The sequence below is a fragment of the Prosopis cineraria genome, unplaced genomic scaffold, assembly GCF_029017545.1.
Source record: "Prosopis cineraria cultivar Desert tree isolate PC_DT_omini unplaced genomic scaffold, ASM2901754v1 PC10, whole genome shotgun sequence".
In the NCBI taxonomy this organism is placed as follows: Eukaryota; Viridiplantae; Streptophyta; class Magnoliopsida; order Fabales; family Fabaceae; genus Prosopis; species Prosopis cineraria.
In genome coordinates, this window is record NW_026555341.1 from 1,854,700 (window position 1) to 1,875,185 (window position 20,486).

General features: G+C 33.8%; 2 protein-coding genes across 2 annotated transcripts; both read left to right on the forward strand.

Moving 5' to 3' along the window:
- The first annotated feature begins 782 nt into the window (after positions 1 to 782).
- LOC129322255 (uncharacterized) lies at positions 783 to 10,271 on the forward strand. The gene is made up of 26 exons (XM_054968447.1): positions 783 to 1,128; positions 1,381 to 1,542; positions 2,354 to 2,519; positions 2,666 to 2,782; positions 2,877 to 3,007; positions 3,124 to 3,274; positions 3,888 to 3,955; positions 4,313 to 4,411; positions 4,516 to 4,631; positions 5,380 to 5,554; positions 5,643 to 5,753; positions 5,849 to 5,927; positions 6,056 to 6,199; positions 6,286 to 6,399; positions 6,646 to 6,767; positions 6,843 to 6,925; positions 7,024 to 7,148; positions 7,237 to 7,357; positions 7,453 to 7,590; positions 7,784 to 7,880; positions 7,971 to 8,090; positions 8,527 to 8,619; positions 8,719 to 8,824; positions 9,206 to 9,348; positions 9,468 to 9,557; positions 9,676 to 10,271. The coding sequence occupies exons 1-26, from the start codon at positions 973 to 975 to the stop codon at positions 9,805 to 9,807; spliced, it is 3,159 nt and encodes a 1,052-aa protein (XP_054824422.1). The 5' UTR covers positions 783 to 972; the 3' UTR covers positions 9,808 to 10,271.
- A 4,939-nt stretch (positions 10,272 to 15,210) lies between these two features.
- Positions 15,211 to 18,197, forward strand: LOC129322256 (ADP-ribosylation factor-like protein 2). Its single transcript, XM_054968449.1, has 5 exons — positions 15,211 to 15,484; positions 15,573 to 15,683; positions 16,579 to 16,741; positions 17,211 to 17,291; positions 17,691 to 18,197. Exons 1-5 carry the CDS (start codon positions 15,420 to 15,422, stop codon positions 17,826 to 17,828), a joined length of 558 nt encoding a protein of 185 aa, XP_054824424.1. The 5' UTR covers positions 15,211 to 15,419; the 3' UTR covers positions 17,829 to 18,197.
- The last annotated feature ends 2,289 nt before the right edge of the window (positions 18,198 to 20,486 follow it).

Below are 20,486 nucleotides of genomic sequence, written 5' to 3' on the forward strand. Positions count from 1 at the left end.
AAAAGTGTAACAACATTAATGAAAATAAGAATAATCATAATTATATATCATTCCAGGCCCTGGACGTTACTCACTAATCGAGATCAATCTGGATTCCCGTCTTAATGTTTTGGCCGTTAATTGGGGTCAATTGAATGGTTAGATTTATTTGGGAACCCAAAACATGTTGATTAAGGGAAAGGAAAAATAAAGTCCCCACACAGGCCATCTCGAATTTCAATTTGATCACACAACTTGAAAAACTTCAAAAGTACTATCAGCAGACAATATCAATATGATGATGAAATGGACGATGCTGAGGACTGGCGTGGAGAACTGTAGGCTGTCTTCCCAACACCCCCCCCCCCAAACTTTCAAGTCAAGAGCCAACGACTAATTTGCTGCAGCAAAGGGACCCTGCATGAGCGATACCAGGGCTTAGACACAGTCAAAGGAATTGAGAAACCCGCGTGTTTTTTGTACAATTATGTCTGGGAGCTTAATTAAAAAAAAAAAAAACTGACATTGTATGGCTGGTCCCGGAAATTGTATGGCTGGTCCCGGAAAGAAAAGCATTAATGAGCGTGTCTTGTCAAAAAGGAAAAAATGCGAACAGGTACAATCTGACGGAGCGTTTGCTTTTTGTGTCTGCCCCACTTCCCTTTGGGGCTTCTACTTCTGCTACTTTTTTTTTTGGATGAATAACAATATAGGAGAGACTAGGCCCAATAACAAAAGCACTTATTATTAAGCCGACAAGGGATTAAATCCCAGGCTCTCCTTCTGAACCAGGTAACGTTTTAATTTAATGGAGGAGACGTGGTTACCAAACACGACTTCGCTCTGAAAATCCAAAACAAAACGGACAACCCGTTTCCGTTTGAGTCTCTTTCTCCCGCCATCCTTCTGCCAAAAACCCTAAACCCCAGGACACTGAGCACGGGTACTTCTTTAAGACTAACTCCAACAAATAAAAATATCGTTAACGAAACGATGGACGACGCTACGCTTATGGACTCTATTGACTTGAAGGTGAGAGAGCTATTGAAGGAGGTACAGCTCGACTATTCTCCTCAATTCAGTGAGTTCCTGGACGACACTGTCTCCGCCATCAAAGCATCCATCGACAAGATCCCGGAAGATTTTAAGGTTATTCATTTATCTGTTCTATTTGAGTGCGCGTGTCCGTATCTCTGCGTTGTATTTTATAAATACCTGTAGCTTCAGTCTTAACTAAGGAGATACTTAAAATTATTGTCTTCTCATGGCCTTCAATTTGATATACTTCCTTCCGAATAATTGGTATATCACCAATGAAAAGAAAGCAACTGCTGCAGCTTAAATCTTTCGAGAATGCAATACTGAATGAGCTTACTGTTCGAAATCGTTAACAACTTGCAGGTAACGGCCGATATAGCTCCAAATTTTGTAAGGGACGTTGGCTTGGATAAAGTTGAGTTCAAGTTCAAGAAGCCAACATCTATCAAAATTGGTGGCAGCTATGCCACGCAAACTCTTGCAAAGCCTGAACTCTATGTAGACCTTATTATTAGGTTGCCTAAGGTACTCAATTAATCTATCTGCTTCAACCCTTTAACTCGGCATTATGCAAACAGGACTTCAGTAATCTCTTTAGATGCGCATCCTGCTTTGAATTGTTATTCAGCGGTAGAGTTTGCAGCAATGCTACAATCGCTCACCTCAGACTCTAAAAGTTTGCATTTCAGAATAACAAATGTCTGAGAATTTAATATATATCAATTGAGCCTAAAATGTCGACCGAGAAATTATAATGGTTTTTGTTTTAATTAAAAGTTTACTAGGATAGTCTCACAAAGGATGTGCTATATTCACAAAATAGAAGCACATAGCTAACGAACACATTTACAGGACCATGAGAATAGTAACTTCTTATTTCCTATTCTCTGGTATCTATTTTGCCTGATGTTGATGTTGTCTTTCTGTTTCTCTGGCTTAGAGATTCATCATTATGAAATTGATGGCAACTTCATTGCTGTTTTTTGTGATTTTCTGAAATTTTGGTGGTACCTATTTGTATGATTTGTTGTTTTCTGGTCATGGTGATTTTCTTTTGCTGTTGCAGGGATTAGATGGTGATTTCTTGAGGCCTGGATGGTTTTTTTTATTCTTTCGTTTTGTCCAAGGAAATAAGAGATATAATTTAATGATTTTATAGAATTTAGATATATAAAGTACAGGACATGCTGTAGGAAATATAGTTGCATAAATATCAATAAAATAGGTGAATAATTTAAATTTTAAATTTCAATTAAAACAAATTCAATCTCAATGAGAAAGTGAGAAAGAGAATGCAAGAGACATTACTTCCTAACTATTTTCCCTATCTTCTCAGGAGAATTTCCACGAGAAAGATTACTTAAATTATAGATACCATGCCAAGAGATGCCTGTATCTTTGCGTGCTGAAAAAGTACTTGGATGCTTCTGCATCTTTTGATAAGGTCGGATGGTCCACACTGCAAAATGAAGCCCGAAAACCTATACTAATTCTTCAGCCAGGTTTATTCTCCTTTTCAGGACTTCAATATCATTTCCTTTTCTTTTAAAGAACACTTACTTGACTGATGAAAGATAGCAGTGGTGTTTTGTTGTGTGCTATTTTTTAATAGAGAATTATTTTGCTAATAAAGAAAATGGCATTGCAGTGGCAAAGCTTGCTGAAGTTCCAGGGATTTCTATTAGAATAATTCCATCAGCAATGTCTCTATTTAGCATATCAAAGTTGAACCTGAATCGTAATAACATTCATAATCATTATCAAGGTTCGTGCCTTAAGAACTTGTATTTTTGCTATTCCTCTGAGATCTGATCCTTCCTGTTTTATTTTGTTGATCTTACACTGTTAATGCTCTGAAGGGACTGCTCCTGAAGCTACACCAAAGTACAATAGTAGTATTCTGGAAGATATGTTTTTAGAGGATACTGAATTTATTGATAAAAGTTTTTCTGGATGGAGGGAACTTAGAGAGGCTTCAACTTTGCTTAAGGTTTTATATCTTAATATCCTCTCTATTAATCATACATTCAATGTGCACATATATTTGGGCAATATATATATATATATAGGCTGAGGCAAAATAAATTGATTATTTTTATTGGTTAGGTTTGGGCTCAACAAAGAAGTTCAATATACGTTTATGATTGCCTAAGTGGATTTTTGATCTCCGCCATTCTGGCGTATCTTCTGACAAGGCAGCAAATCAACATGTCGATGAAAACAATCCAAATATTTCGTGTTACCATGAACTTTATTGGTATGCATATAGACTTTCTCCTTCAGTAGTTCAGAGATTTTTGTTTACCCCTCTATTTGATATGTTGGATTACTATACCTGATCTTTGAATGTCAAAATGATCATAAAAGGAAATTTGTCTAAAGCAAAATTATTGAGTTCCAGTAGAATGTAATGTCACCTCCCCATGTTAGTATGGTGCCTTTAATTTCAGTAATATCGTAACTATCAGTTATCAGTATAGTTTATGATAAAGATGATACATACTTCTTGGTTTTCCACAAAATGCCTAGAAAAGCAATTTATGAGCACTCCCGTTGTACCTGATTTGTAATTGAAGCCAGCACTTCCTTTTTCTTATCCTCCTAAAGAATTGGGAAAACTTATTGTTGTCGCCACATATATATTCTTTGCTATTCAACTGGATGAAGTTGTTTACATAGTTTCAATGCAACTATTTGTTATGGTTATTATGTTGATGATGAAAGTAGCATGGATTTTGGAGGGTTGAGTCTGCTAAGTTCTTTTAGTTGGTTAAATTCCAAGATAAACAATTTGGGGTTCATTGTCTGAGAGCCGAGGCATGTATATTTTTACTATGAATAGATACTTATTATGGCTATTGCTTTTGCAGCCAATTCAGAGTTGTGGAGCCGTGGGCTTTATTTTCCTCAGGACAGCCAGAGTAACATTACAAAGGAGGTGAATCTTCCCTTCAATATTATCATAGTGATCTGTTTTTAACGCTTAATTTATACTTGGAAAATAATTTTGGATATATATATTTATTTGTTTAATTGATTCTCTGTTTCAACATTTTCACTTTTACTTCCTTGGAAGGGTGAAAACTTTGACATGAAGCAAATATATTGTGACAATGCCGTGTAAGGCTCATGAAATTGAATGGAAAGTTTCATGATTATATTTTAATCTAGTACGTAATGGCTTGATCTTGATGGGATTTTTAAAGTGTTGTGGATTTTTTTCCATTATAAACTTCAATACTAAATTTTTGAAATATTACTCACAAGGTATTGTGCTTGTAATTACCATTTGCAGGAAAAGATTCAATTTAAAAAGTCATTTCCAGTTGTGATCTGCAATCCATCTGGAAAGTTCAATTTGGCTTTCCGGATGTCTAGAAATGGTTTTACTGAGGTACGTTATGCCTAAAACAGAAACAGTTTGTGTTTTTATATTCTGCGACTTGTGATGCTAATCTTGATTCTTATACTATTGTTCTTTTATATATCTTCATGTAGCTTCAAGATGAGGCTGCTTTGACTCTTAAATGCTTGGAGAAGTGTAAATACGGTGGATTTGAGGAAATTTTTATGACTAAGATAGACTGTGCAGCTAAATACGACTACTGTGTAAGGTAAAATTTTATTTTAAATTTTGTATTTTTCTGGTGAAAGACTTTGCCTTGGATATTATTATAAGAATGATATATCCTTCCTCTATATTTTGACTTGGAATTTTTAGCATGCTTTAATTACTTGGATGTTTTTTGGGCCAACAAAAAAAATTCTTGGATGTTTCTACAACCATATGTTTTTTATGTACAACATATACTTTGGTATCTATTCCTCAGGTAGTACTAGATTTCACTGAAACAAAAAATTTGAATGAATTCACTATAAGGTAAAAAGGGAAGAAGTTAGTGGTAGATGTTATATTTCAATTCAAAGTCGTATAAAACAGATATTCTTTGCTAGTTATGTTTATTACTGCGTGCATGGCATCTATTCTATTTCTGTTAATAATTTCATAAATTGGCACTGCACGGTTTCGTTGCAAAGACTTATAATGTCATTTCCAGAGTTTAGGTTTATGTTATGGATGGATTGGATTTTATCAATTCTAGTTCATTTCACCTTGGGTATCTCCATTTATTGTATTCTCAAGAGTGGTCATCTTTTGTATTAGTTTTATAATTATACAACAAAGTTCTTGTGTTAACTTAAAATTGTTTTGTAAACTGTTGGACTTTGATAAATTAAAAGGCAATTTTGCACTGCAGGCCTTCCGTCAATTGATAATGTTTTGTTTATTGAATCGTTTTCTTGATGAATTGCTTTGAGTTATTAAAGCTCGTTTATCATTTTCTGTGTTTATCACTATAGAATAAATTTAAAGGGAAAGGAGGAGGTATGTGCTTTGGGATTTTGTTCAGACAATGAATGTTGGAGATTTTACGAGGAGAAAGTACATGGTATTCTAGCTAAAGGGTTGAATGATAGAGCAAAGTTCATTCGTGTTACCTGGAGAAATGCACAGTCCCGGTGGAGTGTAGATGATGTATGGAATCAATTATTGACCCTTAGTACTTCATTTAACCTATGCTTCACAGTTTGAATTTTGATTCTAACCTTTTTCACTGCTACAGGGCTTGTCTGCACTTGATAAAGAACCGCTATTTATTGGAATTTCAGTGAGTAATTTGGAGAAAGCATTTCGGATGGTTGATATTGGCCCAAATGCTGAAAATAAAGATGAGGTATTTCCCGTTTCTGCTGACACTGATGCCTTTTTCTTTGTTGTTTTCAATATTTCGTTTGATACAACACAGGTTAAACTCATTATCTAAAATAGGCTCTAGAATTTCGGAAGTTTTGGGGTGAAAAAGCAGAGCTTAGACGATTTAAAGATGGTAGAATTGCAGAAAGCACAGGTAGATTATCTTCTGGTCTGATAATTGATTTTGTTGAGTCAATATAACTACCATTACTTTCTTGGAACATATCACGTTTCATGGTGATATCTGATATGCATGATTCCTGTTTTTTTTTTTTTTTCCAGTCTGGGAAAGTGATAAGTGGACAAGGCATCTTATTTTAAAAAGAATAGTGGAGTATATACTTAGTCGACATCTCTCTCTGTCAAAAGAAAATATTGTAGTAGCAGTGGATCAACTTGATTTCTCTTTGCTACACGGAGCTAGAGGTTACAATATTAGTTAAACTATTGTTGTTGTTTTCTACAATTAACTTATCAACCCCTGCAATGTTTTGATCTTAAACATTTTGCAGATCCAATATCATATTCTGAGAGTTTGCTGTTGGCATTTGATGTCTTATCAAAGCACTTGCGTCTTGTTCCTGACATCCCTTTGAAGGTGTCTAGCGTACAACCTTTAAACTCTGGTATTTTCTCCTCCTTTAAAACCTTTTTGTCAATCAAAGATATGCTATATTCTAAAAGTTTTCTGAACTTTTTTGTAAAGGCATCTTTGTGTCGATGCTTTGGTTTTTGTTGTTGGATGAAGAAAACTATTCCGACCTAAGAACAAGGGTGTCTATGTTTTATATATATATATATATATATATTGGAGTTATTGGGTGATTCTGGTTTGAAGCTTCAGGCCAAATTGTACTCATTATTGTTTACAGCTTTCAGGTTTACATCAGTCTTTCCTCCTGAACCTCATCTTTTGGCTAAAGAAAAGATTGAGTCTGTTAAACTGCATAATGCCATCCCGTCATGCATTCAACCACTGGAAGTTATGATTCAGGTGTGGTGGGAGAAACTTGTCACACTTTATGAAGTGATTTTGTGCAGTAAATTTATGAAGGTCTCTTGCTTACAGCTGGAAGGTTCTGGTAACTGGCCAATGGATGAAGTTGCAGTGGAAAAAACAAAATCTGCCTTCCTTCTTCAGATTGGAGAGAGGTGGGTAAGAGTTGGATTCTATATTCATTATAGGGTTTTATTATTTATTTATTTATTTCATTTATTATTTTTTAACTTTGATGATGCACCTGTAACAGTCTTAAAAAACTATGGGGAATGACATGTATCGCGACTGAGGATACTGTGGATGTGTTAGTATTGGGATATGCATTTCGTCTTAAAATTTTGCATGAGAGGGGCCTTAGTTTGCTCAGCAAGGAAAGTATGGGCTTTGAACTCATAATCTGAATGACTGCTTCATTAAAATTTCTGCTGGTCAGTTTTACTTAGCAAACCACTTTAACTTCCAGGTGAGAATGGTCAAGCAAAGCGTGTTACTTTGACAGACAAGAAACTTTTTGTCTGTAGTCAGCATTCTAGCATGATTAATGGATTACAAAGCCGTTACCCAATATATGGTTCGGTAGCTAGGTAAATATTTGAAAACTTGTATATTTTAAGCAATTTTCAATTTTTAATCGATACTTATACTGGGTATTCATATAAGTGTTTTTGTGTGTGTGAAGACTTGCAAAACGATGGGCTGCTTCACATCTATTTTCGGCTTGCTTGGTAGAGGAAGCAGTTGAGCTTTTGGTTGCATATGTCTTTCTTAATCCTTTGCCATTTAATGCTCCTTGCTCAAGGATAACTGGATTTTTAAGGTGAAGTTCGAAATTCTTTCTGTTTGTAATCAGCAATCACGTTTCTGAGTAGATGCAACAATAGCTTGAACAGTAATTATCTGAATGCTGAAAAGATTTTGAATGTAATTTGTTTTTATATGTTGGCTATTGCTTAATAGAATGGATATGTTGTCATTTATCTCAATTCATCCTATGTTTTATTCATTAACAGATTCCTGCGGTTACTCTCAGAGTATGACTGGACATTCTCTTCATTGGATGTTGACATAAATAATGACTTAAGCGAAAGTGATAAGAAAGAAATAACTGTAAGTTTCGTGTGTGTGTGTGGACTAATGATTATGTTGGTCTTTATTAATTTCATTCTGTGCTTGGATAATAACTTATCAAATTTTTAGGATAACTTTATGTTAAGCAGAAAGGTTCAGGGAGAGAATGGACTAAGGCCAGCTATGTTTATAGCTACAGTTTATGATAAAGCATCTGAGGCATGGACTGGATCATCACCAAGTGCAATGGTTCGTTGTTCTTTAAACTGGATATAATTTCTCCAAACTCAAACATTATATTGTTCTTCGACTTGCTAGTTCAGTAGGTCTGATTTTGGTTGGTTGCCTTTTCTTCATGAAAACTTCGTTGCTTGTAATGTCTATCTGTCCTCTGTTTGATAGTGCAATAAATGTCAGAAGTAGTTTTTCTTCAATTATTTTATGGCTTAGGAGTTGGGTTGTTGCTAAGTATTGTTACATTGCGTATGCTTTCCATATATGGAATTTCCCTCAAGTTATACCATCTTAAATCCACCGAATACAAGGAATGCATATTAATTTTTTTAAGCCAATCCTGCCCTTAAAATTGTTAACATCTGGTTCCCTCCTCCTCCTCTCTAGTGCATACTTATTATGAGGTGGTGTTGATGCCTTTCATGTGACCCTAGATTTTATCGTTCAACAGGAACTAAAACGGCTGGTGGCTTATGCCCGTAGTAGTGCAAACTTGTTGACGAAACTTATATTTCAGGATCAGATTGGTCCATACAGATGGGAGGTGATTGTAATCCATTTTATTTCTTTATTATTGCAGCTTTTGATTTTAGAAAAAGATGCTTTTTCAGAGGCTGACAAGAATTTTCAATTATTGCTACAGTGCCTTTTCCGAACTCCTTTGAACAATTATGATGCCATAGTTCTTCTCCACAGAGATAAACTCCCTTATCCTCAAAGACTTCTCTTCCCGTCAGAAGTTGATCATGGTATAGCTCTTCTTTTTTGGTGGTACTTCGCAACCGTGGAGAGTGGTGATTTAAGGGTGTTAGGGGAATAACTACTTGGGAGAACTAGCTATCATTAATTGTAATTAGGAAATTACAGAAATTTCATTTCCCATGCTAGTTTTGTGACTCTGTTATGGGGATCAATTATGAAGACACTAAAAGCTACCCAATCTCAAAAAAAGAAATTTGATAGATGAGAAGCCATTTCAATAATTTTTTGTTCCCATATAATTTTTGAGAGTTTAGTGAAAAGGCAATTGGTATAATGAAATAAAGAAACTAAGTAGTTTTAATAAGACTAAATGGATTTGCTCTTCAATGCTTGATTTAGTATAATAATTGGTAGCATTTTTTTCTTAGGAAAACATGTTGCTAGAGGACATGCTAGCAAGTGTTTCCAGCCTGTGCTTTTGCCTGGAGATTTGAAGGGAAGGCCAGAGGTAGTTAGAAGCAAGTTGCTGGTTGACTTTGATCCATTAAGGTGCTTCATCAGGGATTTAGAGGCAAGTGCTCTTGAATTCATTCAATATTTGATCATAATGCTTTTATTTTCCTTTGCTTCCCATTAATAGCACACCCTCTGATCTGTTGATTTGTGTACTTTTTCGTTGATCACTGGCAGAATGAGTTCTCCACCACGTTCAAGGCATGGTACGATTTGCTGGGAGGTGATGCTATTGGCCTAACGTGGGCGGAGAGTTATTCTTCAAAGGTAAAATTGCCAGCACATGGGTAGTTTAACATACCGAGTACATCATCATGAAGTTTTCTTTGCAAACCTTGCATATCTTTCCATCACTGATACGTTTCTTTCCTTTTCTATTTTTAAGAAACGGAAGCAAGAGGAAGTAGTCGAGAAGGACGGACATGACCCAAGCAAGTTGCTGAAATCAGTAGGTGATGCTGGGAAAGGTTTTGTGAGGAGTATTTACTTCCTCAAGCCCCCAAGGCCCACGAATTAATCGGTGTTGGACATTGAATATTTATTATTTTTCAAATTTTGTCCCAATGCATTGCTAATTTGATTTAATATAATTAATATGGTTGCTAATATGCCGCCATGGTAGAACTTGAAGAGACGCTTCTTCCGGTAGAAGATAGAATTGGATATTGGTGTATGTAGATCCTTCTCCTCAGCCGTCCTGTCTTGGCATGGAAGGGCTGAAAGAAAAGTAGATTGTAATACACTAATACTTATGGTGAAGCAGCTGATATCGTGCTAGTAAAATTTTCATCCTCAATGCCTCGGTCCATTTAATGTCAGTATCAGGACCTCGGGACTTTGTGTAGGAATTCAGATATATGTAGTGCATAGACTGTATGCTTCCATGTAAATTTGTTGACAAAATTAAATCCCATGTGACACCAAGTTTTGCGAAATTTTTGAATTTCTTTTTTTAAATCACCGTGTTGGATTTGTACTTGATTTTAATGTGTATAGTAGTATTTGAATTTTTTTAAAAAAATTGTGGTTTTAAGTTCACATTGGAATGTTGTGATGCATTTTAACAAAATTGTAGTTTTATCATATTTTTCATTTTATTTCTTAAGTATACTCAAAATCAATATTATAAATTAATTACTTCAAAACATGATAAATATTCAAAGTCAATCATGTAAATTAATTTTATTATCTAGTGTTCTTCGAAAACCACGTTTTATGGAAATTACTTAGATAAATGGGAAAATTTCATTAATGACCCTTGATCATATTAAAAAAGAAAACTTCAAAAAATTTGATATATCACTGCAAATAGCGTTGTCGATTTAATATTAAATTAAATTTTATAGTGAAATGATAATATTGCCTCTCATTGAAAAAAAATAAAAAAGCTGAAGTTTAATGAAGGAAGGCGGTGGAAAAGATACATGAAAGGGTAAGAATGCTCTCTCTCTCTCTCATTCTCGAGCCCCCCTCACTTTCTTTAAGCATTGGCACTTGTTTGGCTTTGTCTAACACTTTAGTTTTATTATCTAAAATGTTTCTACTTATTTTTTTCCCCTTCTTCATAATGAGACTATGAAGCACCAATACAGTTACGAGTATTGGATATGATACAATATGATATGTGGATACGACAATTTTTAAAAATTTTAGGATACGGGTACGGTTTTATAAATAATTAAATATTAAATATTTATATACATATATATAAATAATTAAATAATTAAGCAATATCAAGTGACAAAAAATAATGATCAACTTAAATTAATGAATGTTAAAAAATTGTAAACTATTTCTTGCATATTTTAACATGAGGAGAATTAATAAAAATTTAAAATAAATAAATAAAAATTATCTAAATTCAAGCTTTGCCATTATTGTAATTGCAAAGACTATATAAGGAAGTTAATTTTTTTTTTAAATAGGATCATGAAAGAAGAAAAAATTAAAGTTAATGGATAAAAAGAGAAAACCAAACTTTTTTTTTTTTGTTAATAGCTCTCTTATCGATCAAATCACTCCATCCATATAATAACAAAGAACAATAGCCAAGATCATGACCTCTTGAGTCACGACTGAGGAGGAGAGACAAAGAGCAACACAATGATTAAGACACCAAAATAGTGACTGAGGAGGCAGAGTTAGAGAGCGACAATAGCTTAGAGAGACAAAGCAATAGAGGGGAGTATTACCTCGCTCGAGCTCGACGAAAAAGGGGGAAAGGACAGTGGTCGGCGACAGTGGAGGGTCGCTGGGTTAGAGTAGAGTAATGCAAATTAGGTGAAGGACTTGGGAATGAAAGGGATCGGTTGACGTTTGTGAAGTAAGGCATCTAGGGAAAAGAAAGCCTGAAACCAGCTGCATTTCAAATCCTACCAGCATTGACTTATGTCCGTTGGCAGCCGCCCATGTTTGCCCATTTCACCAAAAAAAAGGGGACACGCCACATCCTCATATGAGATAAGTATCCATGTTGGATGTGTATTCGACACGGATGCTGTGCTGATTTTGATGTGTCCGTGCTCCAAAGTAATGAGATCATGAGCCTTATGAAAGTCATTTGGGGTGATTCCTTAATCTATGAGTGACTTTTTTTATAGTTTTTACTTAAGCCATCTTCTTCGAAAAGTTGGACATAGGCTTAGATTGAATTAGAGATTTGAAAGATTTATTGAGAGATTAGGTTGATGGTTTTTGGTTGAGAAAGTGTTTAGGAGATATCACGGATGAAATTTGGTTTTAGTAAAGAGATGGTGATTATTGGGTTAAGAGATTTTAAGTTTCCTATGGTGGATTTCAAGATATGGGTAAGAATGAGACAGAGGCACCTTTTATAATACAAAGTCATACCAAAATGTTACCAATTTAATGGTATGAAAAAGTAGCCGCTGAAAGTAAATTTTAAATTAATGGATGAGATTAAAAGATCAAGATAAAGAAAATGTACTTTTCATATCGGTATGTCTCTAATACACAAGTATATGTAGTTCTTATCGATATGTACTAGTTCTATCAGTATGAGTGCGAGTTTCTATATCATCAGCCACTGTTATACCATTTTATTGTGTTGATACAAATGAGTTATTCATGTTGGTATGTATTAATTCTATTAGGATGAGTATTGGTTTCTATAATAGCATCTGTCATATCAGTTTGTTGTGTTGATATCGATATGAATTATTCATATTGGTATATACTTGTTCTACAGGTATGAATTTGGATTTCACCTAACTTAAACAATTTTAAGTGACTTATTTGTCACCTTATTATGTGTGATTTATTACCTTACAGTGTCTTATTAATTTCCTTACCTCACTTGTTCATTATAATATTAACTTGAAAAAATTTCAAGTGTTGGTTGGTTTCATATTTGAATGACTTATTCGTCACCTCACTGTGTGTAATTCTTTACCTTATGGAATGTTAATTTCCCTATTTTACTTGGTTATTACAACATTCTGAGTTAACATGGAACTACTCTCTCCAACTCAAATTATAAGACACTTTTAGGAAAGATTCATCGTTATAAAATATAAGATACTTTAGTAAAAATAAAGTTTCATTAATGATATTTTTTGAATATTACCATTCCCATATATTCTTCTTTTTAATATTCTTTCATCAATAGAATATTAAATGAAGTGTATTTTTGAAAGTTTATATTTTTGTTTTGAAAAAGTAAGGTTGTAAAGTGTATTTAATGAGTTTTATTGGTATGTGAGATTTTATTTAAAATTTTTTATAATTTGGAACAAAGGGAGTACATATTTATAGTTCATATTTCTTATTAAATGCAGTTGCAAATGAATAAAAATGACTAATTCATTCCTATTCAATGACTTGTTCATATATACACAAAAAGAACAATTCTAAGGAATTTCATGACAGCAATAATATGCAAAAGTTATAATATTGACATTGTTAATAATTGAAACAAGTAATTCAGCTTCGCATCTTCTTGGCATTGTCATTTGTAAGGAGTTGCAGTACGGCATCGTGTTTGGAGTTCTTCTCATGGTTCCCATCGAATGGAGTTGCAAAATCTCATGTGAGCTTCTCTTCTGGAGGTTAACTTTATCATTAACTCATTATTCTGTCCATTCCTTAATTGCTTCTGCATCAGAAAATCCTCTCCCTTCAACCAAGGGGATTTTTTGTAGAAAAAAGCTACATAGAAATGAGTCAAACAATGCAAATAAACAATTGTATTGAGGGGGATTAACAATTAAACTTTAGAAAATGAACAAGTCTTCATACATACCATTAACAAATATATGCAACTATCAATGTTCTTATGCCCTTAGATGACCTAACTTTAACAACTGTTGGTACTTTTTTATCTCTTTACTCAGCTCATCTAGCACAAGAGTTACCCAATCAAATTTGTCCCAACCATTGCCATTGAACTCTAATACTTCCACTAGCTAATTTCTTATAGATGGACTAGTAGTAGGACTAAGCAAAGTACCAAGTGTATTGAGCATGAATAAAACCTTAAATTCAAGTGGGTTACTTAAAAACTACTGTTTGGGCAGTGAACAACACGGCTCAGCTAATTCTAACTTTGTTAATTTATAACGACATAATTCAATTAAAATTTTGCCTAGCTTTTGAAAAGGATTTTCAACAAGAGATGATTTACAAAATCGAGAAATTAAGTTTCACTAATTTTTCGTACCTAAACCAAAGAATTCACCAATGACTATTGAAATCAAGAGATAATTAACTTATATCATTATGCTTCTAGCAATTTTTTGCATGTTACCCATGGTTCTTCTTTAGTCAAATGTTCAACCGAACCCTTTTCTACATCCAAACTGATGGAAGAACAATGCCGATCAAAAGAAGTTGCAAGGTTAGAGACAGCAACTGACAAGATAGTGACTTGGTCAAGGGAGGTTCTTGGGTAGGAACTTCGGGGTTCTTCTTTAGTCAAATGTTCAATCGAACCCTCTTCTACATCCAAGCTGATGGAAGAACAATGCTGATCGAAAGAAGTTACAAGGTTAGAGGCAGCAACTGACAAGCTAGTGACTTGGTCAAGAGAGGTTCTTGGGTAGGAACTTCGACAATAGAGGTGTCGCTCATCTTCAAACTTGAAAGTTTGGGAAGTTTCACCACATGCATCATCCATCTTTTGTGTTTGCAAGACGTGTTTGTGTCATAGTTGAGCAAGATTTTAGTTTTTTCTTACAATGAGGGATAACACTTGGCTATGAAATTTAATATCAAATTAGTGTCCCTACTTTGCAATGATATATCATGAATTCTTAAGCCTTTTTTTTTAATACATATAGTCAAGAAGTCTTCAGTGAAATTTTGCCTAGATAAATTATATTGCTTCTTAAATAATGCATATTGTTTTTCTTTTCTAATAAAATATTTCTAAGCTCTGGAAACAAAAAAAAAAAAAGTGCTCCATACAAATAACTAAGATTTGCATTCGGTGCTTATCGCATATTCAGGAAGCAATCCTCTTGGCCCTCCATTTTAATCCAAATTAATCTCTATCGTTCATTTAAATTAATTTTTAAATATTTTTAATATTATATTTATTAATATAAAAAACTAAAAAAATTTTAATAAATTTGTTTGTTACCAATCTGATCAATATAAATTTAATCTAGCAGTCTAATTTAATATTAAAATTTTTTATAATTTTATAATTTAACTATTTAGATAAACTCTCGAAGTTCAGATATAATTTAGATGATCTAATTTAATGTTAAAAAAATTATAAATTTTATAAATTAATTATTTAAATGTATTTTAAATAGTATATATTTAATATTAAAATTTTTTGAATTTTTTATTTTACTAGAATGTTAAAAATATTAAAAATTAATTTAAAAGAACGATATTTTAAGCTTACATGAAGGGTAATGAGCACAGGGTAATGAGCACCGGACGCAGATCACTGTCTGTCGAATCATTTCATGCCATTTTTTTGGGGAAGAATGCGGTCTGTAGGTGGCGTAGGTACAAGGAGTAACCAAAACCAGCCGCCCCCACTCTGCGGTTCCCCTCCCCCGCTCCTCCTCGACTCGGAAACTAAAAGATTTGCCTAGTCAGATTTCAATTCGGAAACTTCACAGTTTGATATTTCAGCATTTGATCTAGCGTAGCTTAATGGGTCTTCTCAGTATCATTAGGAAAATCAAAAGGAAAGAAAAGGAAATGCGCATTCTCATGGTGTAAGCAACTTCTCATTTCTTTCGCACATCCTTATTGACTTTATCTTTGTTCCTTCTACTTACAGTATCGGTCTTGATCGTTATGCAGCGGGCTGGACAATTCTGGGAAAACTACAATTGTTTTGAAGATTAATGGGGAGGACACTAGCGTAATTAGTCCTACTCTTGGTTTCAACATCAAAACCATCACCTACCAAAAGTAAAATCCAGTATTTAATCGTTTGCCCCCTTATTTCAAGACAGAATCAGCAATACGTGTTTATTTTTCCTGTTCTGATTTTGTAGCGGCAATTTATTATATCTCTGTCGTTAATCTTGCAGATCGTAGTGGTTGGTTTGGGAACTAAAAGGAATTAGTTTATTGTAATCTATATAGTTACTTTTGGAACGCTTGATAAAATTTCACTTTTCCTCCTGTGGTTTGGCGCAAGTTTTTTTTGAATCTGTGGAGAAAATAATGGATTTTATATGTTTAACTGGTAATATCTTCAAGATTTTCAAATGCTAGTGAAGTTAATTATCATATAATTATGTGCATTAAAATGATGGAATTAACCACTTTAGATTAGTTCAGCTTGTTAGGATGGGGTAGGGAGTGGGTAGAGCCGTGGAGGTCAAGGGTTCCAAGCCCCTGATGTACATGGGATTAGCGTGTGCCCCAAAAAAGAAGAAGAATGCTAGGATTAGCCACTAAACATGATTTTTCCATTTAAACGGTATGTCAAATTGGCATCCCTCCTTCTCTCACACTCATAAGCACTTGCTATCGGGTGGTATCTGGTTTGGAAACCTGTATATTGAACATGTATTCGAATATTGTAGTGCACTTAAATATTGAGGGGTAAAACTGTATTCAATTCATTTCTGGTCTGATTGGGGAAGACATTGATGTGTTGTTGCTTCTTAATGTGCTATATATTCTAAGAGCATGATTTGATTTTTTTTATTATTTAAAAATAAATTTTGCCCATATTTCACTTTAAACTTACAGTACATACTTGATCATTGACATAATCTGTTACCGTTTGCTTCACAAAATATTGTGATTGTCATATAATTGGCTATAAACTATCTGTCCACACTGACAATGGCAGGTATACTCTCAATATATGGGATGTTGGGGGCCAAAAGACAATAAGATCTTATTGGAGAAACTACTTTGAGCAAACAGATGGTTTGGTCTGGGTAGTTGATAGTTCAGATTTAAGAAGGTTGGGTGATTGCAAAATGGAGCTGGATAACCTTTTGAAGGAGGAGGTTTGTTCAATATTTATTTTTCATCAACTGAGCAACTTGCTTACTTGGGCCATTCTTTTAGAATACGATATCATCAGCCCATCATCCTTTTGTTTGATTAGCTTAAACTGCTATACTTTGAGCCAGTATTATTTGAAGTTGGTAGTCTGCTGCTTAAGGATTGATCGTTGCAAACCAGTGCCTTAACATGATCCTGGGATTTAGAGTTTGTTTATACTTTCAGTAGTCCCTTTACTGTGCTTATAATATTTTGCTTCTTTACTGTGGAGAAGATATACCCATATACCAGTTGCAAGTACTTTATCATTTATCATTTAGAAGAAATATTTGCTATATTTGCAACAAAACCAACCAAAGTAGTTTCTACCAGCAACAATTTGGGATGCTGGATTGAATCCTCTTTCTCTTTCGCAGTCTACATTTTTTCCAGGAGTGTTTAGTTTGTAATATATGGTATGTTCGTTCACAGAGACTATCTGGAGCATCTTTGCTGATACTAGCTAACAAGCAGGATATTAAAGGTACCCTTACACCTGAAGAAATAGCCAAGGTATGCTTATAGTTTGGGATGCTTCCTTCATCAGCAGTATTTCAGGATTTCATACAACTGACCATATTTTATCTGAGATTATAAAGTTGACAATAAGTAGTGTCAACGATATATTGTGTTATTTGCTAATATCATAATTCCATAACATGTGTCTTTCGCTGGTAAATTTCCATGTTTAAGTTGTTTCCAACTGTTACGTACTAAAAGAATTCCTTGGTGGTAGGTAGGTACTACAGCCTATATTTTTTTTTTTTTTGGCTAACATACTACAGCCTATAGACTGGGCTCCTTGTTGTAATTGTATTCGCTCCAATTATCACCAAAAAACCAAAAATGGGAAAGACAGAAAGAAGTGGCATCTGAAAAGGATTTTAATTTCTGAAATGGTTTCTTGTACAGGTGCTGAACTTAGAAGCCATGGACAAATCACGGCACTGGATGATAGTTGGCTGCAGTGCATTTACTGGTCAGGGTCTGCTTGAGGGATTCAATTGGCTGGTCCAAGACATAGCCTCTAGAATCTACATGCTTGACTAATCGTTTTTCATGAAATAGTTCCAATCTCTTACCTGATATGCTGGTTCAGGGGACATCGTGAGTGTACTGCATCCCTGGTAAATTGGATATCATTTCTGAATGCATGCTAGTTTTTGAACGCAGCAACGTAATAGCGGATTGCTGATTCACAAGAATGTGAAACCTACTTGTGAGAATGTGAACATTGCTGAGTTCTTCTATGCACATGGAGTAGCTGTGAACTTAAACATGTTGGTGCTCTGAACTTGTTGATGTTCATATGAATGTGTAGTGGACCTTTGCTATATTTCATAATTTTATCTGAACTCGTGGGGGAATGAACAATATCTTTCAACACAATAGAAAGACTTCATGATTCTTTTTCTTCAATGCTTCCCCTCCCGTTTACTCATCGGCATCGGTCAGTTGCATGAATTCCTAGTTTTGCGGGTTCAAATCTTTTTAAGAGACAATCGGAATAACTTTACCCCTTATTTGGTTGGAGGGATTTAGAGGCGGGACGGGAGGGGAAGGATTTTGCCACTCTACCCTTGTAAATGAAGGGGAGGGGAACTTTTAAGGAATTTTCCCTCCCCAACCTTTGCCCTTTGAAAGTGGGGGAATTTGGTGGGGAGGTTATAAATATATTTTACTATGGCTAAGATAATTTTATAAAATTTCGTTATTCCAGCTTTGATCTTGAAACAATCTATATAAACGTGCCAAAAGTTCTCACAAAATTACTGTCACACAATTTCAGAAGAAAAATCTCATAAAAATCATCTTTGCTATAGTTATTGGGATTGACCACAGAACTTATTGTCCTTAATATGATATCAGATCTTGCTATTATCATCATCCTTCATTCTGATCAGTTTCTATTGTTACCTTTTTTATATTTTGTTTACTTTTCTTTCTCCAAGATTTCGTGAATATGATTTCTCCAAACTTTTAGATAAGTTACTAACTTTGTATAGATATTACTTATGTACTATAATTGATTTACCGTTTCCTGCCATTTCTTCTCTCTCTCTCGTCTAGTAGTTCGCCTAGCCAAAGGCTTTCGCTTCATGACATTGGTTAGGGGTTGGTGTTAATTTTCTGATGTTTATTTTTCTTTTGCTAGAGTACTGTATAATGCTGTTTATAAATCCAAAACCGTGGATATATACACATTTCTTGTTTTATTTTTCATACTAAGAATATCCAGATAAAGATTATTTCTTTATTAAAAGCAATCCTGTTTTAATGTTAAAAAATCCCAGTTGTCAATGGAACGAGTCAAAATTCCAACATATCATGGGCCACAAAATGCCAGCAGAACATGTGCCACAGCCCACAATAGCATCTCCAAGTAAGGAGGTTGCGGGTCAAATCCAAGGAAAAGATCATATAGGTAGACGGGTATAGTTGTAATTGTGCCCTGAAAAAAAGTGAAAAGCACCACTATATATTTTTAATTTTCACATTCATATATATTATACTTTCTTCAACTCTGAATATAAGTCTTAATGCAAATTTTTAAGTATAATTAATTATACCTGTTTTCAAAAATGCTTTTGACAGAAAATATGCATTTTCAAAAATGTTTACAAGTGGATGTACTTTCCCATTACACTAAATAGAGGATAAAAATGAAAATGAAAAAAATAGTGTTTGCATAATATGATAATACATAATTTTTGGTACTGTACTTGTGTTATTTTCAATATTAGGTGGGAAGGTTGGGCGCATGTAGGCATGTCTCTTGTAGGCTCAACCCGTAAGTTCAGTTATCCCAAAGTGAGCTTTTTTTTTTTTTTTAATCTAGCCTTTATTGGGTTAAAATCTGGCCTGTAAACTCCTTTTTTAATATTTATTTTATTTTATTTTTTAAATCTAGCCTTTATTATAATGTTTAAAAATTTAAAATACATAATATAAATTATAATTTTAAAGTATAAACATATATAATAAAATATAAATTTGATTTAAAGATAAAAAATATTTTTTTTTTTAAAAACGGGCTGCTCGTGCCCAAGCTTTGAATACCGATTACATTAAAATTTCTTAATTTTTCAAGCCATATAACTTATCAAGTCTGACCTTTTTTTTTGTTTTTGCCAAAAAGATCAATTTTGTTAATATCAAAAACCAATTATACATATCAATAAGTGAAAGGGGGAAAAAAAACTAACAATACAAGCGAACACACAAAAACCTCACACCAACATAAAAAAGTATACAACCTATAAAATAAAAAGTCAAGTCTGAGCTTATCGTCATCTCTCCGCGTATATAGAAGAAGCAAGTACTGTTAGTTTAAATTGCCCCTTGTATTATCAATTTATCATGTTAACTTTCCCCATTGTAATGTTATTATTTTTTTCCCCGAATAAAACTGAATATCAATTAGCAACTAAACAAAGTACAGAACAGCGGATAAAAATCAAATGAAAAAGAACTAGGCTTTTTTATTGTCCTTCATCCCTAAAATTAGAAAATAAATAATGATCAAAAAAGCAAAAACTATTATTCAAAATGTGTGGTGATCTAGCAAAAAAAATCTGCATTCCTATATTTGCCCCTATTAATTACTGTGATGAAAACCCACGTCTTCAACCAATTAAAGGATAGTCGTGGTTATAGTAATGTTATTGAATAACTGGTGAATTATACCTAATATTTACAATTTTTTTT